Source organism: Nomia melanderi, chromosome 12 (genome assembly GCF_051020985.1).
Source record: "Nomia melanderi isolate GNS246 chromosome 12, iyNomMela1, whole genome shotgun sequence".
In the NCBI taxonomy this organism is placed as follows: domain Eukaryota; kingdom Metazoa; phylum Arthropoda; class Insecta; order Hymenoptera; family Halictidae; genus Nomia; species Nomia melanderi.
In genome coordinates this window covers 6,588,838-6,608,061 of record NC_135010.1, presented here as the reverse complement: position 1 = coordinate 6,608,061, position 19,224 = coordinate 6,588,838, and the positions used below count along the sequence as shown (strand labels likewise).

The 19,224-nt window shown below is 35.4% G+C and overlaps 2 protein-coding genes across 15 annotated transcripts in view; one reads left to right on the top strand and one right to left on the bottom strand.

Annotated features, from left to right (window-relative positions):
- LOC143175142 (uncharacterized) overlaps nt 1-19,224 on the top strand; it is a 165,524-nt gene that overhangs the window by 15,474 nt on the left and 130,826 nt on the right. Inside the window, exon 2 of the mRNA XM_076372637.1 lies at nt 9,748-9,841. Within this exon, the coding sequence (XP_076228752.1) occupies nt 9,748-9,841 (94 nt within the window). The remainder of the gene's footprint in view (nt 1-9,747; nt 9,842-19,224) is intronic.
- The window catches only part of LOC116426101 (Kinesin heavy chain 73), a 208,315-nt gene continuing 190,578 nt past the window's right edge, over nt 1,488-19,224 (bottom strand). For 9 of the 14 annotated variants that reach the window (XM_031974591.2, XM_031974594.2, XM_031974595.2 and 6 more), the window contains 6 exons: nt 18,560-18,893; nt 17,616-17,875; nt 16,854-17,037; nt 16,187-16,387; nt 15,791-15,958; nt 1,488-15,401 (listed from right to left, as the gene is read on the bottom strand). In XM_031974591.2, the coding sequence (XP_031830451.1) occupies nt 15,313-15,401; nt 15,791-15,958; nt 16,187-16,387; nt 16,854-17,037; nt 17,616-17,875; nt 18,560-18,893 (1,236 nt within the window). In that variant the 3' untranslated portion in view covers nt 1,488-15,312. The remainder of the gene's footprint in view (nt 15,402-15,790; nt 15,959-16,186; nt 16,388-16,853; nt 17,038-17,615; nt 17,876-18,559; nt 18,894-19,224) is intronic. The other 5 variants (XM_031974592.2, XM_076372625.1, XM_076372626.1 and 2 more) reach the window with 2 other exon arrangements.

Here is a 19,224-nt window from a genome sequence, read left to right as displayed (position 1 = left end):
TGGAGAGATTAGTTGTTTTGTAAGAGACTTGTTGAAGTAGAGATCATACAAAGTTTAAGTAAATTCTACGTGGAATTTGAATCTTCATTACGAAATTGTAGGTACTCTCTAAAGTTATATATTGAATTATAAATGAGGTCTGTGAAGTTAACGCTGTTGCAAGCGATGCACGATTTCCTCGAAATTTCAATTCCAGAAGGCACTTCTCGCACGTCGCATAATGTTAACAATCCTGCAACATTGTCTGCGCATGCATCAGGTTGATGAAATCAACCGCCGACTACGTTATTAACTTACCGTCAAATCAAGATACTGTTGCCAACGAGTGCATATTGTATAACTTAATTTCCATTAAACAATATTGTTCACAAACAAGAACAAAAGAAGTGAAAACGAAGTTTTACCTTTTGCAGTTTTAAAAGCTCTAAAAAAATATATAAATCTCTACAATATTCTTGCAATTTTAAAAGTTCTAAAGAAATACATAAATCTCTAATACATGTTACACTATACTTTTCCTTTTCTCTACTTTTTCTTTATAACCAAAATTTTTCCTGCTTTTGTCTTTTTGGCACTCGGCGAAGGATGCTCCTTTGTTTTATCACCGCTCGATCGCCGGAAGTACAGAATGTTAATTATGATGCTGCCGGCGTTAATATTTATGCTAATTGACTGTATAATTAGGTGGCAGAATTCTGAACAGCCCCACTCGCCGTCGTTTTTTCTTAGTTTATTTCGAAGAATTGAAATATTTGCTGTGCTAAGATCAGGATTCCAAGACATGGTTAAGATCGATGGTTTAAAAAGATCGAACGTCAAATAAGGAAAGTCAACAGAAGCTGGTTGGTTTATTGCATGGTAGAGTGCATTTTTATTGTTGCAAACGATCCTCCACTTGCCTGGGATGTCAGTACCTCCATTGAAGGTCATTGATTCTTTTCAGGCTCGATTCTTCACTGACAATTTCTTTTCTTAAATCATTTTCAACACGCTGCAATGTTCTTTTCGATTTTTTAATGTAATACACATGCATTAAAATATAATATACTAACTATACACTAACTATATACTAACTATATACTAACTATATATTAACTATATACTAACTATTTTAACCCTTTGCACTCGTATGTCATACTAGAGATGACAATACAAATTTGTTATACTTCATTTATAGTACTTCAAAAAGTAGCACATTAAAAAAAAGTAAAAATTCAATATTATTACAATAATAACAAAGAAAATAAATATAAAACGTTGAATTCCACCGCTGTAAATTATTTTCATTCATTTCCCCCAAAATAAATACAAGTTCACACCCAAAAGCATTGAAAATAAATCGAGTGCAAATGGTTAAAATATAATTATATCAACTATAATAACACCTACCTTCACAATACCAATCACTACAACAATTCTACCCAAACAAATCAGGACAGAAGGGATCAGGAAGCAATTCCCACGAATCAACGACCACCCACCAAACAGAACATTAAATTATATTTTTATTATATTCATAAAAATTAAAATGTACACACCTTATTTTCAAAGTCATACTCGTATTTAGCCTTTTCTATGCAAGTATCGCAGTATGTATAATATTTAACAATAGAGGTATAGGTACTCTCGAGACGAGACGAGCTTACGAAAAACGAATACATGAATTTTTTCCATTCCTCATTGTTCTTCTGCTTTTTTTTTCTCCGTCACCCGTTATATTATACTTTTTTCCTTCGAACGGGCGGTTGAGGGTGGATGAAAAAGGTGGCGGTGATAGTGGTGGTGGTGGTAGTGGTGGTGGTGGTGAGGGCGGGACGGGTGAATTGGTTTTTGATACGGTCATTAGCTTACTTCCGAATAATTATATTAATATTATTGACTGCTTACAAAATAATACTATTACACGGTATTTGAATTTTTTCTCATCTGCTCGGTTCACGACACAGTCCCGGGCGTACTCCGTCGACTCGATTCGTTAAATTACCATATACTGTTCAGCCTTTAAGGATGGCCTACGAGATCGAGGGAAAAGGAAAAACGTTTCGAGCGAGTCTCTCGCTCGTTCTCTCTCTCTCTCTTTTTCTCTCTTTCTCTCTTTCTCCGCGCGAATTCCCTTGCACGAGAGATTTTCCACGGAATCTACGAACGTGGGAAAAGAAATGTTAAACGAAGAGAGATGATTTAGCCTCCTCCGAAGGTATTACATGGAATAATAACTCCCTAGCTAATGTTTCGTTTTATTAAATACGTTCATCAATGTTCATCTTCCTCTCTCTCTCTTTTTTTTTGCGTTTTTCCTTTTTGCTTGCGCCTTTTCTGTTCGCGTTTCTTTCTTTTTTTTTTTTTTATCTTTTCTTTAATTATTTCCTCGCTCGCTAAAACAACGTCGTCGTGCCAATGGTGCGTTCGCTCGCGATCGGACGCGTTAGTCTATTGTGTGCCGCGTTGCGAAGTTCGTTCGTCGAAACGCGGCCGGCTAACGTGGTGTCGATTGTTATTGAAGAAAATCGAGGGGGATTGAGAAAGAAAGATGTCGAAGCTGTTTGTGTGTGTGTTTGTGTGTTTATGTGTGTTTTTATGTGTGTGTTTATGTGTGATGATGAAACCGGGTTTTCTTGGGCGAAAGAAAACTTTGTTGGGTGTACGGTGGGTAAACGCGAGTCTCTAACGAGCGATGAGTAAGCTGTTTGATTGGCGCGGAAGGTTTGATTTTTCTGGAAATGTTTTTTTCGTAAATTACACTTTTGGTAGTTATAGTTTGTTTTTGAGATCAATCGTAGAATTGAATTTATTTTGTTCAGAGGCAATTTGTATGTGAAATATAATGTGGTCAGTTAATTTATTGTATATTCATTTTTTGGGCTGTATTAGCTGCAGTTATTTTATTATAAGTGATAGATCAGAAGAGAAAAATTATATTAGATGTCAACCCTTTATAATTCATTGATATGGTATATTAATTAGAAGAGTCTAAGATAGTTAAACAAATTCTTTATGTGAATTGATTATTGTTGGAAATAAAAGTGAAAGTAGAATAATTGAAAGTAGAATTAATATTTCTTTATTACTAATTACCAATTGCATTCATAGAAAAAGAGTTTTTCTTCTGAATATTAAACATCGACATTAAAAGAATATTTCACTTTCTCTTAATTCAAACAAGTAAACATATTCACAATCTATTTAGTCAATTTTGAAATTGTCACATGTTCAATTTAATATTACAAATCAAGACTTCAATGACTCAAAATGAATCATTAAGCAAATAAGTTAACTTCAAATGTCTTCAATGACATTATTAATATTTCCCAAATATTTATATCATTATAAATTTTTACCAAATATTCGTATCATTATTAATATTTCCCAAATATTCATATCATTATAAATTTTTACCAAATATTCGTATCATTATTAATATTTCCCAAATATTCATACATTTATCAATATTTTCCAAAATTTACCAAACCTTCCGCGTCATTCGTACACGAACGCGTTCTCCTTCGCCGCGATCGTTTCCTCCTTCGATCTCTCGATCCTGGTGACAATCTTATCAACGACTTATCGGTGAAAAGAGGAAACGATCACGGGATCAAAGGGTTGCCCATAGCACCAGCGCATTGAAAACGTGCGACGCTAATTTGACCGCTAGCCAATCATTGCCTACGTACTCTAGAGGAAATTCTGAATCTCCGTCGAGAGGCGACGCTCCTCGTTTAATCGTTCACTACGCGTAACACGAAATAAAAGTCGCCTAAGCGCCTCTGATCTATCTTACTTTATTTTACACACCCGCCGGATCGAAAGCTTCCATCGCGATCCCGATTGCATCCAACAGAACCTGGTCACGACGTTTTAATTAATTGTTAACGCATCGCGCGGCCTTATCGCGACCAGTTTCCACTGAATTCAGAAATTAGGTTGAATATAGCATTTTTGATTGTACAGACTACATAGTCATTTAGATTTCGATATTCGAGTAACAAAATTCTGAAGTCTGATTGGTCTCGCTTGTTTTGGTTGATTTGTGGTATGATTTTGTGGAAAATTGATTTTTGACGGGATCGTGATCGAAGCGATTGATCGTTGCAATGTTGGGACGGTGCAAGTTCTGTTCTATGATGCTCTATTATACTTTATATTGATTTTTGAATTTTTGTGAAATTGTCTTTTATTTATCAATTTTTGTATTTGTTGTTGTATTTATTGTTTTTCAGGTTATGTGTAATACTTGGAGAACCGTATTGATTTTTTTCATAATTATAATGATACTTTGTGTACTGTGTTACGGTACTTTTACTTTTTATTGATAATTCATTATTTTAGATACTTGAATACTGGTTAAGTAATACTTATATGTATCCATTTTACAGTCATTGAGACATAGATATAGATTACTATTTCAAAATGTATTCAATGAAATATACATGAACTAATTGTTTTACAATAATATTGCAAAATTTATAATATCGAGTTAAAAACATAATAGAAACTTCAATATTATAATTATAAATGTTCTTTAGTGACAATTATCAATCGAAAAGAATATCTTTGGAAGGGTTAACAAAACCAGTATTTTAAAGAATCTTCTAAAAAGTGGAATCACATAGTTAACAAATATTTAACAATAAGCTAAATACCAGTACATTTACTCTCAATAATATAAAAATGTATTACTGATGAATTTCACGTATACTATTAGTTTCCTAGTTTTTCAACGAACACAGCAACAAGAGCACAATAAAACGCATTATAAACTGCAAAGTGTTTTGTCTCCATATTACCCGTGGTATGTAAAAGAGCAACGGAGCAACATCCGTTCCGATTATCGCGACCAAAGTGAAAAAAAGGATCGTCCAATTCGATCACGCGATCGCGCGGCGCCGACAAAATGGCCGAACATCCCGTGGAACTGTCCTTGCACCGTCCCATGGTCTCTTACATAAGACATCGTCCCGAATAGATATCAGTTTTGAATGGTAACTGACTCTAAACACGTTTCTCTCTGCCTTTAATCACGCAATGCAAAAATAGGCTTTCCTATTTCCGGTCACCTAGTACCGGAGCGAGTGACACAGCGAACTACGGATCTACAGAGAATTCCCAAAGTCCTTATAATCTAGTATCAATCGTTCTCGAACTAACGCCTCGTGCTATTCTGCTCGTCCGAACAGGTGTTTCCGCGACGTTGCAGCTACGAGTCCCTCGATCCTTCGAAACATATCGTGTTCCTCGAGTATTATTATTGTTCGACCGCCAGCGATCATTATAATATCGTGTATCAAATAACAAAGTAACAAATGATACGTTCGCAAAGCGAAACTACAAGCTTTATTAATAAAACAAGGAATAGAAAACAGAAAATGTATAGTTGGTTCAATAGAGCCAGTTGTAAACGTAACAAAAAAAAAGATACGTTCATAAGTAAATTGCAAAATATCGGAATTTTTTTAACTCTTGTCGTTGAGTTGAGTCGAATTTGTGAGGATGAACCGATGATGGTGACCTTGTTATTGTAATTTAGGTACTTTATGATTTAGGTATACTGAGTACAGGTATTCCGAGGGTTCCTGTGTATTGAGCACCAGTATTCAAGTGACTCGAAACTATAAGTATCATTGTTTTAGTAGTTTGATGGTCTGAATACTGGTATTTAGTATTTTCCTGTTTTGAGTATTGGTATTTTAGTATTTCAGTGAACTGAGAATTAGTACCTTAGTATTCTTGTGTAATTGGTACCGGTATTTAAGTCTTGCAATATATAAGTATAAATATTTCAGTGCGTTTGTGTACTAAGAATCAGTATTAAGTACTTTAATCTATCGAGTATTAGTATCTCATTATTACGATGGATTTAGTATCAGTGTTTCAATGCATGCACGTAAATACTAGTTTTCACAGCACTTGTGCAGTGAATATTGATATTCCATTGGGTTGATGCATTAAATACCGGCATGTATCGCACAGACATTCAAGTACAGTTATATAATGATCTCATTGTACTCAGTATCTCAGTTTATTGAAAACAGATACTTCACATTAATACGAATAGTACCTTGAATAGATTAGTTGCAGTCACAGTCATCCTCATAATGTTTTATTACTAGAAAATCCCTTAACCTGTTCATCGGCGATGACGTATTATCTGGTTAACACCATCCAAGGATAATGAGTTACCTTGTCAACAATGACTAAAGATGACGAGTTATCTTATCAAGATTAACTAAGGATGACAAGTTATCTCGTCAAGTCTGTTCACTTTATCAATTTCGTTCTAAGATTTCTTAGAACACCAATTATATCTAATTTACAATTCTCACAATATAATTCCCATCAAATCATTCTAATTTGCCTTTGTCTAAATCTATTTAAATTTTCACAATAAAAAGATCTCGTAGCTAACATGTCAAAATCAAAATTTTAAATAAAAGATTTTAAACAACACATTTTCGATCAAAATTTCAAATAAAACAATAACCAAGACACATTAAATTAAACTTGTCAACTTGAACCAAGTGTTCCTCTTAGTATACGCTAGGCAATTATCAAGTCATCAAGCTAACGAAACACGTCGTTTCTTAGATCGAAAGATTCATTGGTTTACAAGCCAAATGAAACTGCAACGTCGACAAATGCTCGCATGCTCGGACCAACAGACCGATTCGACTGGGAAATGTACAATGTCGGTGTCTTGATTACTCGTTACCAACAATTAACAGTAAACCGGGGTAGTTAGGGGATGACGGTGAAGAATCAGAGGTAGGGGGCTCAAATCGTGAAGCTTTTTTTCCTTAATCTCTGGTGGTGCACGTCTGGGTGCTGTGCTTTAACGTTTTCTCTTATATACTGTGTTGATAAACGTCTAAGCTAGTGTTGTAAAAACGAGTACTGAGTCTTGAACTCTCATGGTTTGAGCCTAGAGCTTTAAAAGTCAGAGTCTTCAACGCTCGCTTCGTCGAGTATCAATAGTCGACCATTGAAGACTCTTAAGTCTCAGATTGAGCGGTCAAAGCTTGAAACTTTAGCCCTGAAGCTTCAAAAACTTCTTTAAGATTGAAGCTTCGAAGACTCTAGCTTTATAGAACTCTAGATCTTCAAGACTCAGCCCTTAACCTTGAACTTTAAAGCTTCTAAAACTCGAGCTTTATAGAACTATAAGCTTTCAAAACTCAGCTTTTAAGCTTGAACTTTGAAGCTTCCAAGATTCCAGCTTTATAGAACTCTAACCCTTTAAGATTCAGCCTTTAATGTTAAGCATCGAAGCTTTCGAGGCTGCAGCTTTATAGAACTCTAAGCCTTCAAGACTTTACCTTCGACGTTGAGTTTTGAAGCTTTCAGGGCTTCAGTTTTACAGAATTCTGTATCTTCAATACTTAACCTTCGACGTTGAGTTTTAAAGCTTCCAGTGGTTCAGCTTTATCGAATTCTAAGCCCCCAAGACTCAGCCCTTAACTTTGAACTGTAAAACTCCCAAGACTCAAGCTTTATAGAACTCTAAGCTTTCAAGGCTCAGTCCTTAACTTGGAACTTTAAAGCTTCTAGAGCTCAACCTTTACAGAACTGTAAGCTTTCAAGACTCAGCCTCTAAGCTTGAATCTTGTTGCTTTCAAGACTCGAGCGTTTCACAACACTAGTCTAAGCTTTTTTCTGAACCAGCGTTCATTTCGAATGGTTCGATGGTTTCTCCGCTCGCGCGCGCGTACGTGTTTCCTTCCGTTCCTCTCTCCGATTCTCTTGCACAAAACACGCTCTCTCTCCTCGTTCTCGCATATTTTTTTCTGCTTTTTTATCATTTTTTTTGCTCTTTTTCTCTTACTTGTTTACATTACATTAAAATATAACACCGATCTCGGACTTCCTTATACATATACACATATATATATATATATATATGTATATTTAGATAAGTTTCGTTTATTTATTTTATTTTACGTTTTTTTTTTAATGTATTCAGCGATGATCGTTCGAACAGTCTCTGTCGCCGCGGTCGAGCGGGTTCACGGAAGAGTTCCGAATTCAATATTATGTTTATTCGCGCGCGGCTTAATTGACGATACTGGGGCGAGTGTGTGCGGGCTTTGCGGATAGCGAAGATGTCGAGGAATGTGTTACAGAGACTTCCAAGCGCAGTGAAATTTTGGATTGCAAATTGATTAGATTGCAAGATTTTTTAAAAAATAAATTTGTATAACGTTGCTTCAACATCTGAGGTCGTTAGCAACATTTAAGATTTAACAATCTATAGTTTTGTGTTTAATTTTGTGGCCATCGGGAATTTAATAAGATTTTGTAAGTTATTGGACTTTGGTACTGTATTCGTATTATTGGGTACTTAACTTTTTTTTTCTTAACATTTCCTCTCTTGGTTATATATTTTACATTCTAATAAAATATGTCTGATAGTCAGTTATGTTTTGTACAGGTTGCAAACTTTGAATTTTTATTTACTTTGAAAATTATTCGTTACCTTTCCGACGAAAATTCTTTTATTTTGTATCACAGAGCATATGATTGAAGTATTAATCAATTTCACTTTTCTTCTTACCAACAGGTTATAATCGATTCTTGTAAATTCTTGATTCAGAAAAATGTATTTTTTTTTTTAGAAATACGAAGTGAATGGTAATGAATGTTGTAAATTCTTTTTTATCGAGAGGCTATAATAGCCATTTTCTTGTGTATTTTATTTAGAAGTGTGTATTAAAAATTGATGTTGCGGTTTCTAATTTACGTTGAAATGTAATAGGCATCTTTGTGCGTTGCAATCCAATATTTGACACCAAGTGGTTAGTTGCGAAAAGATTTTTGTAGGTTGAGTCTTAATTTACTGGAATGTGTTTTGATTGAATGTGGTGGATTGATAGTGGATCTTCAGTCATCGTACAGTCGCTATCCATGTAAATGTATTGTGGAGGGATGTTTCGGAGTGCTTTTAATTAATGGATGCAAATTATGTGTGATAAGTTGCATGTAAACAGTGCAGAGAATTAGGATTATGTTTCCACTCATCTTGGAAAAATATTTATGAAATGAATGTGGGAATTTTAATATAGACATCATAAAAGATAATTATACAATTAAAACAATTTATCTGGATAATTAAATTTCAATTGAATTAAATGAGAACTTCATCAAAAATTGAATTAAAAGTTAAAAGAATTTACTTAAAGGAGGTGAGTTATGAATTCAGGGTGAAATCGTCATATTCTAATTCACTGCACATAGTTTTATAAAAACAAGTATTACTTAAATTATTACGCACGTTTTCACAGTCTCCCATAATTCAGAATAATCCTGGCCTCGAGTTTCTTGTATTATAATTGAGGAGTTCGTGACAAAATCAATCTGTATGAAATCATTTAAATACAAACCGCGTCTATCTTCTCGAAAAAGATACTTCGATTCTGACTTTATTGTCTTAAGAACGTTTTCAATAATTATAAAATAAATCACTTCGTTCATAAATGAAAATAGTAAAGAGAATAAAAGGCACTGAATAGAAATAGTTATTTTTGTTAATCAAATTGCAGTACCATTTCTCTATTAATAATATTCAACCTTAATAACAATACACCGAGAATTAATATTAAATTCCTTTTTTTCAACAAACTATTATTATAAGAAAAATTGAAAGATAATTTTGAATTCAACTAGAAAACCTCTTCAAGTAAAAATTTAAATTTCTATAAAGAAATTCTTGTCAAGGTCTCCTTAATTAATTGTCGGACATCATTTGCAATATTGCAGATACACAGGGGCATCGGCATCAGTGCTAGAGTAGAAAACGAGGGAGCCAGTACACGCAAGGACAGCGGAAGCTCAGTCTCACAGCCTTGTTTCGGTAAGAATCGATCAGATCGCGAGAGCGCCTCCGATTAAATTTATTCGTGGATTGGAAAAAAGGAAAAAATGGACCCGTGGCGATCTCGTTTCTCAATTGTTTGAGTTCCACGCAACGCGATCGCATTATTTAGATTTTATATCGGAAATACCTAGATCTGGCGATGTATTTGAATTTTACTGATGCCTTTACGTCGCGTTATTCATTTCTTTCATTTATACCATACAATTAATACATTTAGTTTTCATTGGGTCGTATGTATATAAAAAATTAATTTTTACAAGCGTTAAGCAAAAGTAAATGTTAGATTCGTTAATAATTGTACTCTATTAATTCCTTAATAATGTTAGGTTCCTGCGTCATCCTTTACCAATATCAGACAATAAATACTGAAAAATTTGAAGTAAATAGAAGATTTTAGCAGAGGTTATTATCAAAATAATTTTAATTAAAGCTATCAGCAGGAATTAAAAACGAGTGAAATTACAATAGTATTTACTTGCTTTTAGTAAATATTAAGAGTTATGCATACGAATTTTAAGTACCTATTGAAAAATTCAATAAATATTTCATTCTTTATGTTTAATGAATCAAGTATTTACTTACAAAATTGCTAATATAAGCTTACACTTCTTTTTACGCGTTCGATCCATTATTTTCAACCGTTTTTAACGGATTGAAACAAATGCAATCGCGTCGCTTGTGTCCTTTCGACAAGATTCCCCGAAAAATGGTACTCAAACGGTGAATCGTTCTCGGTTCCCCTCGTTTTCGGAACTTTAGACCGTGGTTGGGCTGCACGGAGTAGCTCACGGAATAATGTTAAACTCGGAAGTCTTCCGGAGACGTTCGTAAAACCGATTGGTCGAAAATATTATTCTAGAATCCGTTAGGGTACAAAGTATAGTTGCGAACGATTATCAGTAGATAATTGTAACGATAAAAATGGACATTGTCTTATCGTGGGATGGAATAGGCTGTGTAAGCTCCGTCAGTGCTGGATGCTCATCTGTAGTATCGAGATAAATCGAATTCAACGAATGAAACACGGAAAACAAGAGTCGAGAATAAACCGGGAAACAAAGAGCGAAAAGAGACGTGTCGAATGTCATAGATATTCAGATAAACTCCGTGGTTTCGGAATATTCTCGAAATCAGTCGCAGGTGTCCGATAGAAATAAAGGGAGAATTCAAGTACAAACGGTAATGAGCACGAATCATTCGTTCGAAAAAAAAAACCGGAAAGAAAAACAATTCGTTCGAAGAAAAAAACCAAGAAAACAGAGGCAACGTGTCTGAAATGAAACGTTTTATTAAACTTATGCCGGGCAGGCATGGTAGCATCACTGTGACATTGTGAGTCTTAATTTCTTTCGTCGTTAATTAAATCTTGATTACCAAAAAATGGACAGAAGGCTCGCGGTCGCGACGTTTTCCCGTCGACGTAAGCTTCGCGCGTCTTTTCCTTTTACCATGGAATTGCCATAACGTTCTCACGCGCCAGAACCGCGCTGCGACGCCATTTTTGACCGATAGTATTACAAAACGACCGGGAAAACCTCGCGGCGCAGGTGAGTTTTATCATTATTTTTTGTTTTTTTTTTATATTCAATAAATATTACGTACATGTAATACGTTCGTAATTGGTAGCGTTAAGTATTGTTCTAATTGGACAGAAGTTGTTGTGTGTGTGGTTCACAGTTTTGGGCGAAATTTCCTCTCACGATCACAATTTTCATAGTAAATCTCGAATCGTTCAGATTGCTCGGTGTTCACGCGTTGTTACTCGCTTCTCGCAAATTCTGCATTTTTGCCTCCACGACCAGCTTCGTCTTTCACCGTTTTAACCTTTGTCTTTTGTATCGTTTACGGTTTACCTTTTCGTCTTTTACATTTCTCGCATTTTTCACCGTTTGTCTTTTATGTTTCTCGCATTTTTTTTTTTTTTACCTTTTGTCCTTGACATCGTTCACAGGTTTCCGACGTTTCTCGTTTGAACCGTCGGAGGAAAAGAAAATACAATGTTTCTCTCGTTTGATTTTGCTTTGTTAGGGATCGTCAATGAACGTCGTCCATCTTGAAATTTCTTCGCGCGAGTGACGATGCGTCCGCGGCCTGGATAATTCTCTATCCAGGCGAACGAAACGAATCGAATCACCCGTACTGAGCAAATCGCGTCGAAGTCTATCAAATATATAATGTATATAAGATATATACGTGTGTGTTCGTGTTCGTGTGTGTTCGTGTGTACGTGTTCACGCGCAATCGAAACATATCACCGCGCCACGGAATAAAAAATGAACGTCGAATGAAACGCAACGACGCGCCGGGAGAAAATGATCAAGCAATCTCGTTTCTTCTTTCCTGCATCTTTTGTCTCGATCGTTCTTTTTTTACGATTCGTTACGGTTATCCCATAAACAATGCAATTTTTAAAAATATTCTTAAGAATTACGAAAAACGTTTTTTAACACTAGTTTCACGGACGTTTATTGTACAATTTATTTTATTGGTCCTAGAAAAATTGATCGTTTAGATCTTGGAAATGAGAGGGTTAAAAATAGACAACTAGAATAAATATTCGTGTAATTGTATTAATAAAAATTGACGCAAATATTTATCAAATCATCTTAAGTATTAAATTTATAGATAAAATTCAATGCGTGTAAAATTGTTCTTTCAACCTAGTGTTGGTTTAATTGTAATGTACAGATAGATAATCTATAAATAATGAAGGGAAATATATTTTAAATGAAGGAAGTTTCGTTCATCTTAATTTTTAAACGTAAAAGGCGAATATTAGTGCTGCATTGTTTATGGGATAATAAAGTACCTACAATTAAAAACAAGAGAATGAAGTAAAGAAAGGGGTGGGAGAAAGGGGGTCGAAGGGAGGAGAGAGAAGAGCCTTACAAATCTAGTATTGCAACTGTTGTATGTACCACACGCGCGTTGCATCCCGAGAAAGAAACGTATCGGCGTCAGTGAGAGTTAATTAACCTGGATGAAGCTTAGCCGAGCCTTGGTTTCATGAAATTCGTGCTTCTTATTATACCATGGCGGACAAAAGAAAGTTTGACAATTGGTATTTTTCGTGTATGCCCAATGATTCGCAGATTTCTCCATAAAAGTGTCTCATATTTCCTTATATTTAATTGTAAAATTAAGATTAAAATTAAAATTAAAATTTAAATTATATTTACTTTTTCCTAGGTACAAGTTTTCAGACTTTATATCGAAGTTCAGGGAAATATAACAGAGAAGAATGTAGAAAGAAAAGATAACGAAGATAAATAAATATATATTGGGCAATTGATGGACATAATTCTTTTGTGGGAAGTATCTAAGAAAATGTGCGAGCATCTGTAATTGTTCATTACATTTGTAGTTTATAAGTTGACAGAAGCAATCGAAATGGTGTAACCCTTTGCTCTCGAAAGTCTTTCATTAGAAATATTCAACAGTTTCCAATGAGTTATAGACGACATCCTTCACATAAATTAAGAAACAAAAGTATTATCTATATTTTCCATATTCATGGATTATAAGAAGCTTAATATTATATGTAAGACTTTATGATTTTGTTATATCAAATCGTATGGTGACAGAGAATCACCTCTAAAGTGCAAAGGGTTAATATTCAAATCAATTGGAAACGTCAAATTCAATAATGGAATCTAGAGAAATATGTGACAAACACAGAAAACGTACTGTCAAGAATTTAATCAATCTGAGAATATTTCATTCAAAATATTAATACTCGTATCAACAAACAAGAAAATCTTGAAGCATAAGAAACCCTGATAAATCTACCCACAAAAAACAATTAATTTCAAATAATTCTATAATACAATTAATCCTTCTTACGCGTGACTCTCCCGCTTTCCCACCTTATTTAAAACAAACATTCACGAGAAGCTAATTACCATAAATTACTCAACACATCCTCCCGCAACAGAAAATACTCGCTTTCCATATCGCTCCCTGAAGAAACTCTTTTTCCTCCGCCACGGTACACGTATATAAATTAATCCGCGTTACAAGCCGCGCGATAACACAATAGGTGGACAGATAGATTACAGACAGAGAAATAGAGGGGTACAGAAACAGAGTAATATAGACAGATAGAAAGGGAGGATGTATGTTACAATAAAAAGGAACTTAACAGATTGCGCTAAAAAAATACAATATATGAAACAATTGTATACATATAAAATCTTTAAATAATCTACACAACGCGGTAAATCGTATTTAAAGGATTTTGGGCGTTCCTCCGTCATCGCGGTTCCCCGGTAAGCACGTCTCCGCGACACAAAATTACACCGGCCGGGGTAATTCGGGAGAGTGTGTCTCTTTGTGTACCGTGTCGACTCGTGTTGTCCCATGTGACGTGTCTCGCGTTAATCTTTTAATCGATCTCGCCGTCCTGCACGATTCCTAACGTCACGACATGGTTGCGATCGGACGCTTAACCGCTAATTGGAATAATCATTGAAAATGCTCCGGGAATCAAATCGATTTCCGTTTCTTCATTTTGTCTTTCTTCGTTCTTGTCGCAAGTCTTCATTCGTTTTCTTCTTTCTTCATTCATTTTCTTCTTCTTCTTCTTCTGCTTCTTCATTCGATAGCCTTTCCAGACAACGCATACAATTCATCGGATGACGAATCGAAAGAGAAAGTAAAAAAAGAAATGCCTCTCCTCGTGTCCAGAATTCTGTGAGAATGGCTGATCGTCCTAGTCGTTAAAAGTAAAAATTGTGGAATGCTTTTTGTTCTCGTTTGAAAGAATGATCATTCGAACGAGCTCAGACGTTAGACTCCTTGACACGTTGACGAAATGAAATCGAGGGAACTTTCTGTGACGCCAGCCTTCCTTTGTTTTTGTGTCGATGATCGTTTTTCTTCATCATCCTCTTCAGCTTCTTCTTCTTCTTTTTCGTCTTGTTCTTCTCGTTTTCGTGGAGTTCTGTTAGTTTTAGCGATTTCGTTTCGTCTTCTCCTCTACCCTACTGAAAATGCGAAGTAGATACTAATGCTTTTTCGTTCGGCATGTTTCCCCGGCGCCCGCGTTATTTTTCTTTTTCTTCTTCTTCTTCTTCTTCTTCTTCTTCGATTTTCCTTCGTTCGTTCCTTGCGTTCGGTGTTCCTCGTTGCGCGGGTCGGCCGCGTGCACATGCGTCTCCTTTCCCTTTTTCTTACTCATCTTTGTGTGATACACATTAAATGATCTAATATCTCAAGTAATAGTTTAAAAGTTATTAATTAATCCATTAGCTGCCCTAACGTCTAAGGGACTGAAACACTGCTGCTACACATATCATAGGCATGTAGCAATTATTTTATTTTTTTTTTTTCGTTTAGGATATTTTTAGTTGCTTATAGTAGAACGAAGTTTACGGTGAAGCGGGTGTGATCCGTTTTTTTATTTTTCTTTTCTTTTGTTTTTTGCTTTTTGTTTGTTTGTTTGTTTTTTACTTGCCCCGTGGTGAGGACCGTGTGCCTGTTGTTGAGAGACCTTCGCCCCGGCTCCGAGTTCGGTGCAAGGAATGTAAACCCTCGCCTGGAAATTATCGAGTTGCTTGCGATTAAGATCACTGGAAGTGATGTTTCTGACAGGTGACTTGTAGAATAATGTGATCTGGATTCATTTCTTGGAGGGTCAAATAATTGCTTTTTGTATTTTTAGAAGGTATGAACCTCGAAGAAAATATTAAATTTTTATGACGATTTGAAATTGTTTAATATAGACCATCAATCAGCATTTTGTGTGTTCTAATTGTAAACAAATTATTGGGAAAATAACGAATCATGATATTTAAAATTTTCAATATTTAAGCTTTTTTTCTGAATGTGATAGAGACCATGATTAATAAGTATATTTATATAGATTAAGAATTTGTTTGATTTTTTAACATGAAAATTTATTTATTATTATATTGATGTTTTTACCTCTGCTAACGCTTCTGCGCATCGGTGCAGACTGAGGAGGGGTGAAAGTGAAGTTCCTAAGTGCTCTGCCTCGTTTGTCTTGAATTAGTTTGTCCACTTTGACGAAAATTCCGCACTTCGGTCGACACGTGAAGTACCTATGGCCGTTCACAGCACCATCGTTTTTACCTGCAACACGAAAAGATATTCCCATTTATTAATAATCCTGAACCTTTCCTGTTAGTATGTAAACAAATTCAAGAACTACTGGAATGCATAATAATAAGTTTTTATCATGGACTACCACGTTATTCTTTAGAATTAAGATACTAAGATGAACAGGATAAGAACTAATGAAGAAAAGTAAATTGATTGTTTCAATTGATATGTTCATAATTGATGAAATAGTAGTCTTACCAGTCGGGGCGTCCAGCTCGACACCTATCCAAGACCCAGCAGCAAACTCTGTCGGGCCCACATACGCTATGACGCCGGGGTAATGGTGTGGGCGAACCAACACCGATTCACCAACCACCACCCACTCTGGGAGTGGTGTTTCCACTCTGCTGAAGTCGTGTCTCGAACCGAAAGCTGAACTTTTATCACTTGCGTCATCTGCTGACAGAATATGCAATATAATTTAGGAATCTATATCGCAAATATTATATTCTTGATTTCCTAACTTTTGAATCTTTGAGTCTTTAAATCTCCGAACCTCCGAATCTTTGAATCTTTGAATCTCCGAATCTTTAAATCTTTGAATCTCTGAATCTCTGAATCTCTGAATCTCTGAATCTCTGAATCTCTGAATCTTTGAATCTTTGAATCTTTGAATCTTTGAATCTTTGAATCTTTGAATCTCTGAATGTTTGAATGTTTGAATGTTTGAATGTTTGAATGTTTGAATGTTTGAATATTCGAATATTTGAACCTTCGAATATTTGAGTCTTTCAATTTTTTTTATATCTAATGTTTCTAATTTTACTTGGAACTGATCTACGACCCATAGTTGTTATAATCATATTTACAGCATACAATTGTATATTGTATACTCATTGAATTTTGTTAAAAGTACAATGTATACCGTCGATTCGCTCAGAGGAGCTGTTGTCACCGTTTTCGTAGGGCATGTTGGGTTGCATCGATTGTTCGAGTCGCGCTGCAGCTTTGCTCTCCGAGAGATGTGGACGGATCATGGGGAATGAAGCCCTGTGCTGAGAACTGGTAGGCCTTCCTGTAGTCGCGGATGCTTTTCTTCGGCGCACCACCTGAACATTATCAAATCATAATTACAGTTAACATCTATGACTTTATAACTATCACTTATTATCTTGTAGAAACAAGTCGAAGAAAGAAAGTTCTAATTATAGTTTCAGTCTAATTGTAAATGATCTTCAAGAAACTAATTATCTAATTTTTTCTTGTCACTAGTTCAACTTCAGTTTAATCCATTAAGAACTATATTTTTATTTAATGTCTTAAGTACTGTACAACTTAAAATTCTAATTGAGAACTGTATAAATTTTGAGATATTTTCATTCTTGAATGGTATTTATAATACAAAATGGTTCAATACATGCGTATTAACCCTTTGCACTCGAGAGGTGACTCTCACTCACCTGATTTCATACAGTAAAACTATAAAATTTGATATTTAATATTATACCTCGTATAATTCAATTAAAAAAAATATTGAAATAAAATAGCTTCCTCAATGTATGTATACTTTCTCTTCCAGTTAGTTTTACAAAATATCGTCTTTATCTCATCAGAAAATGATAAATTATTTTTAGTGTAAAACTTCCGAGTGAAAAGGGTTAAAATAATTATCAGGAATAACTGTCACCTTGCCAGGTGGTAGCTTCGTGTGAACAACCGAGCTACCCTCGAAAGGACTCTCCTCCCCGGAATTCGACGTTTGACTGATTTCCATATCGCTTTTCCTTCGATTGCTCAGAACCTGATTGGTCGTGTCCTTCTTCTGAACGTTATTCGAATGCGTGGTATTAGTATTAGCGTCGCTGTCACTTTTCGTCGACGAGACTGGACTGTCTATATCCTGGTCCACATAGGCTCCAGTTTCCTCCAGATTTTTCCTGGTACGCTCTGAAATATAACGAAACACTCACATTCTTCGGACCTTATAATACAACAGTTTATACATATCTAAAGCGTTACATTAATGTAGGGCTAGCAATTAAACGATAGACTAAAAAAACTGCATTATCGCGGGGCCGGCGCGCAATGTGTTAACACGTTCGCTACCAGCGTCACATATTTGTGACGACAGTAATCCTATACTTTACATGAAATTTTCAATAATTAGTGCAGAATTGAAAATAAAATAAATCCTATAGATATTGTTATTAGAAATTATAAACTACGACTTTATATTTAGGAACTGAATGACTCGTTTTAGTTTCATGTTTCTAATATTTTGTTTAGAGGTTTTATTGGATTAAAGGTATATTATAATTGAGGAGACTCGCCGAAATAAGCGTTGGTAGCGAACATGTTAAGCTGTAATTGCTATTAATTAGCTCAAAGTAAGAAACCAAGAACAAAACAAAATATTAGAAAAATAAAAATGAAACGAGTCATTGAGTTCCGAAATATAATGCCGTAGTTTATCATTTCTAATAACAATATCTATAAGATCAATTTCATTTTCATTATGTAAAATATAGGATTACGGCCGTCACAAATATATGACGCGGCTACCGAATGTGTTAAAGAGGGACGTAGTGACGCAAAAATTAGAAACCACTATTGTCCAATGATCTAACTCACCCTCCGTGCAGCTGTTCCCCATCACGTTCAATTTGTCCAACGTATTGGTCACCTCGCCCATGTACTCTTCCGGCGTTTCCTCGACCAAAGAGCTGTCCATACGGTCCGGCTTCTTCGCGTCCAATAGATTCCGATACTCGAGGTCCGGCGTCTCGTCCACGCTGATCGACTTCACCGACAACGAGTCCTCGGAGGTCAGATTGGTCGTAGACACGGCTTGGGAACCGTAACCACTGCTGCTCATGCTTGGCGTGTTGATCTTCGTCGATTGAAGTTCGGCGAGAGAATCCAGTGTGCGTGAAGAAGTTAGTGGTTTTACTGGTTTCGCCGTTGCCTGAACGTAATCGTGTGTGATATGCTCTTCAGTATTGTTTGATCAACGGGTTGCGATCCGATTTATCGAACATGGGAGTTTTAGTAATAGAAAATCTATCTGGTAGATAGATGTCGTGTGAGATATTCGAAATTCGTTTGCTATGTTTGGTGAAATGCCATAGGGATAGTTCGCTGTGTGTGGATTCGTCTTTAGGTATTCGGCAATTGTTATTCGTGCGAAAACACTTTAGCATTGGAATTACCGTACGGTTTGAAATCATTTATTTTAGCTTCGTTATTTCGATGTTTTATGGATATTGACGTTTTCAGTAATTGGTGCGTAATTGAAA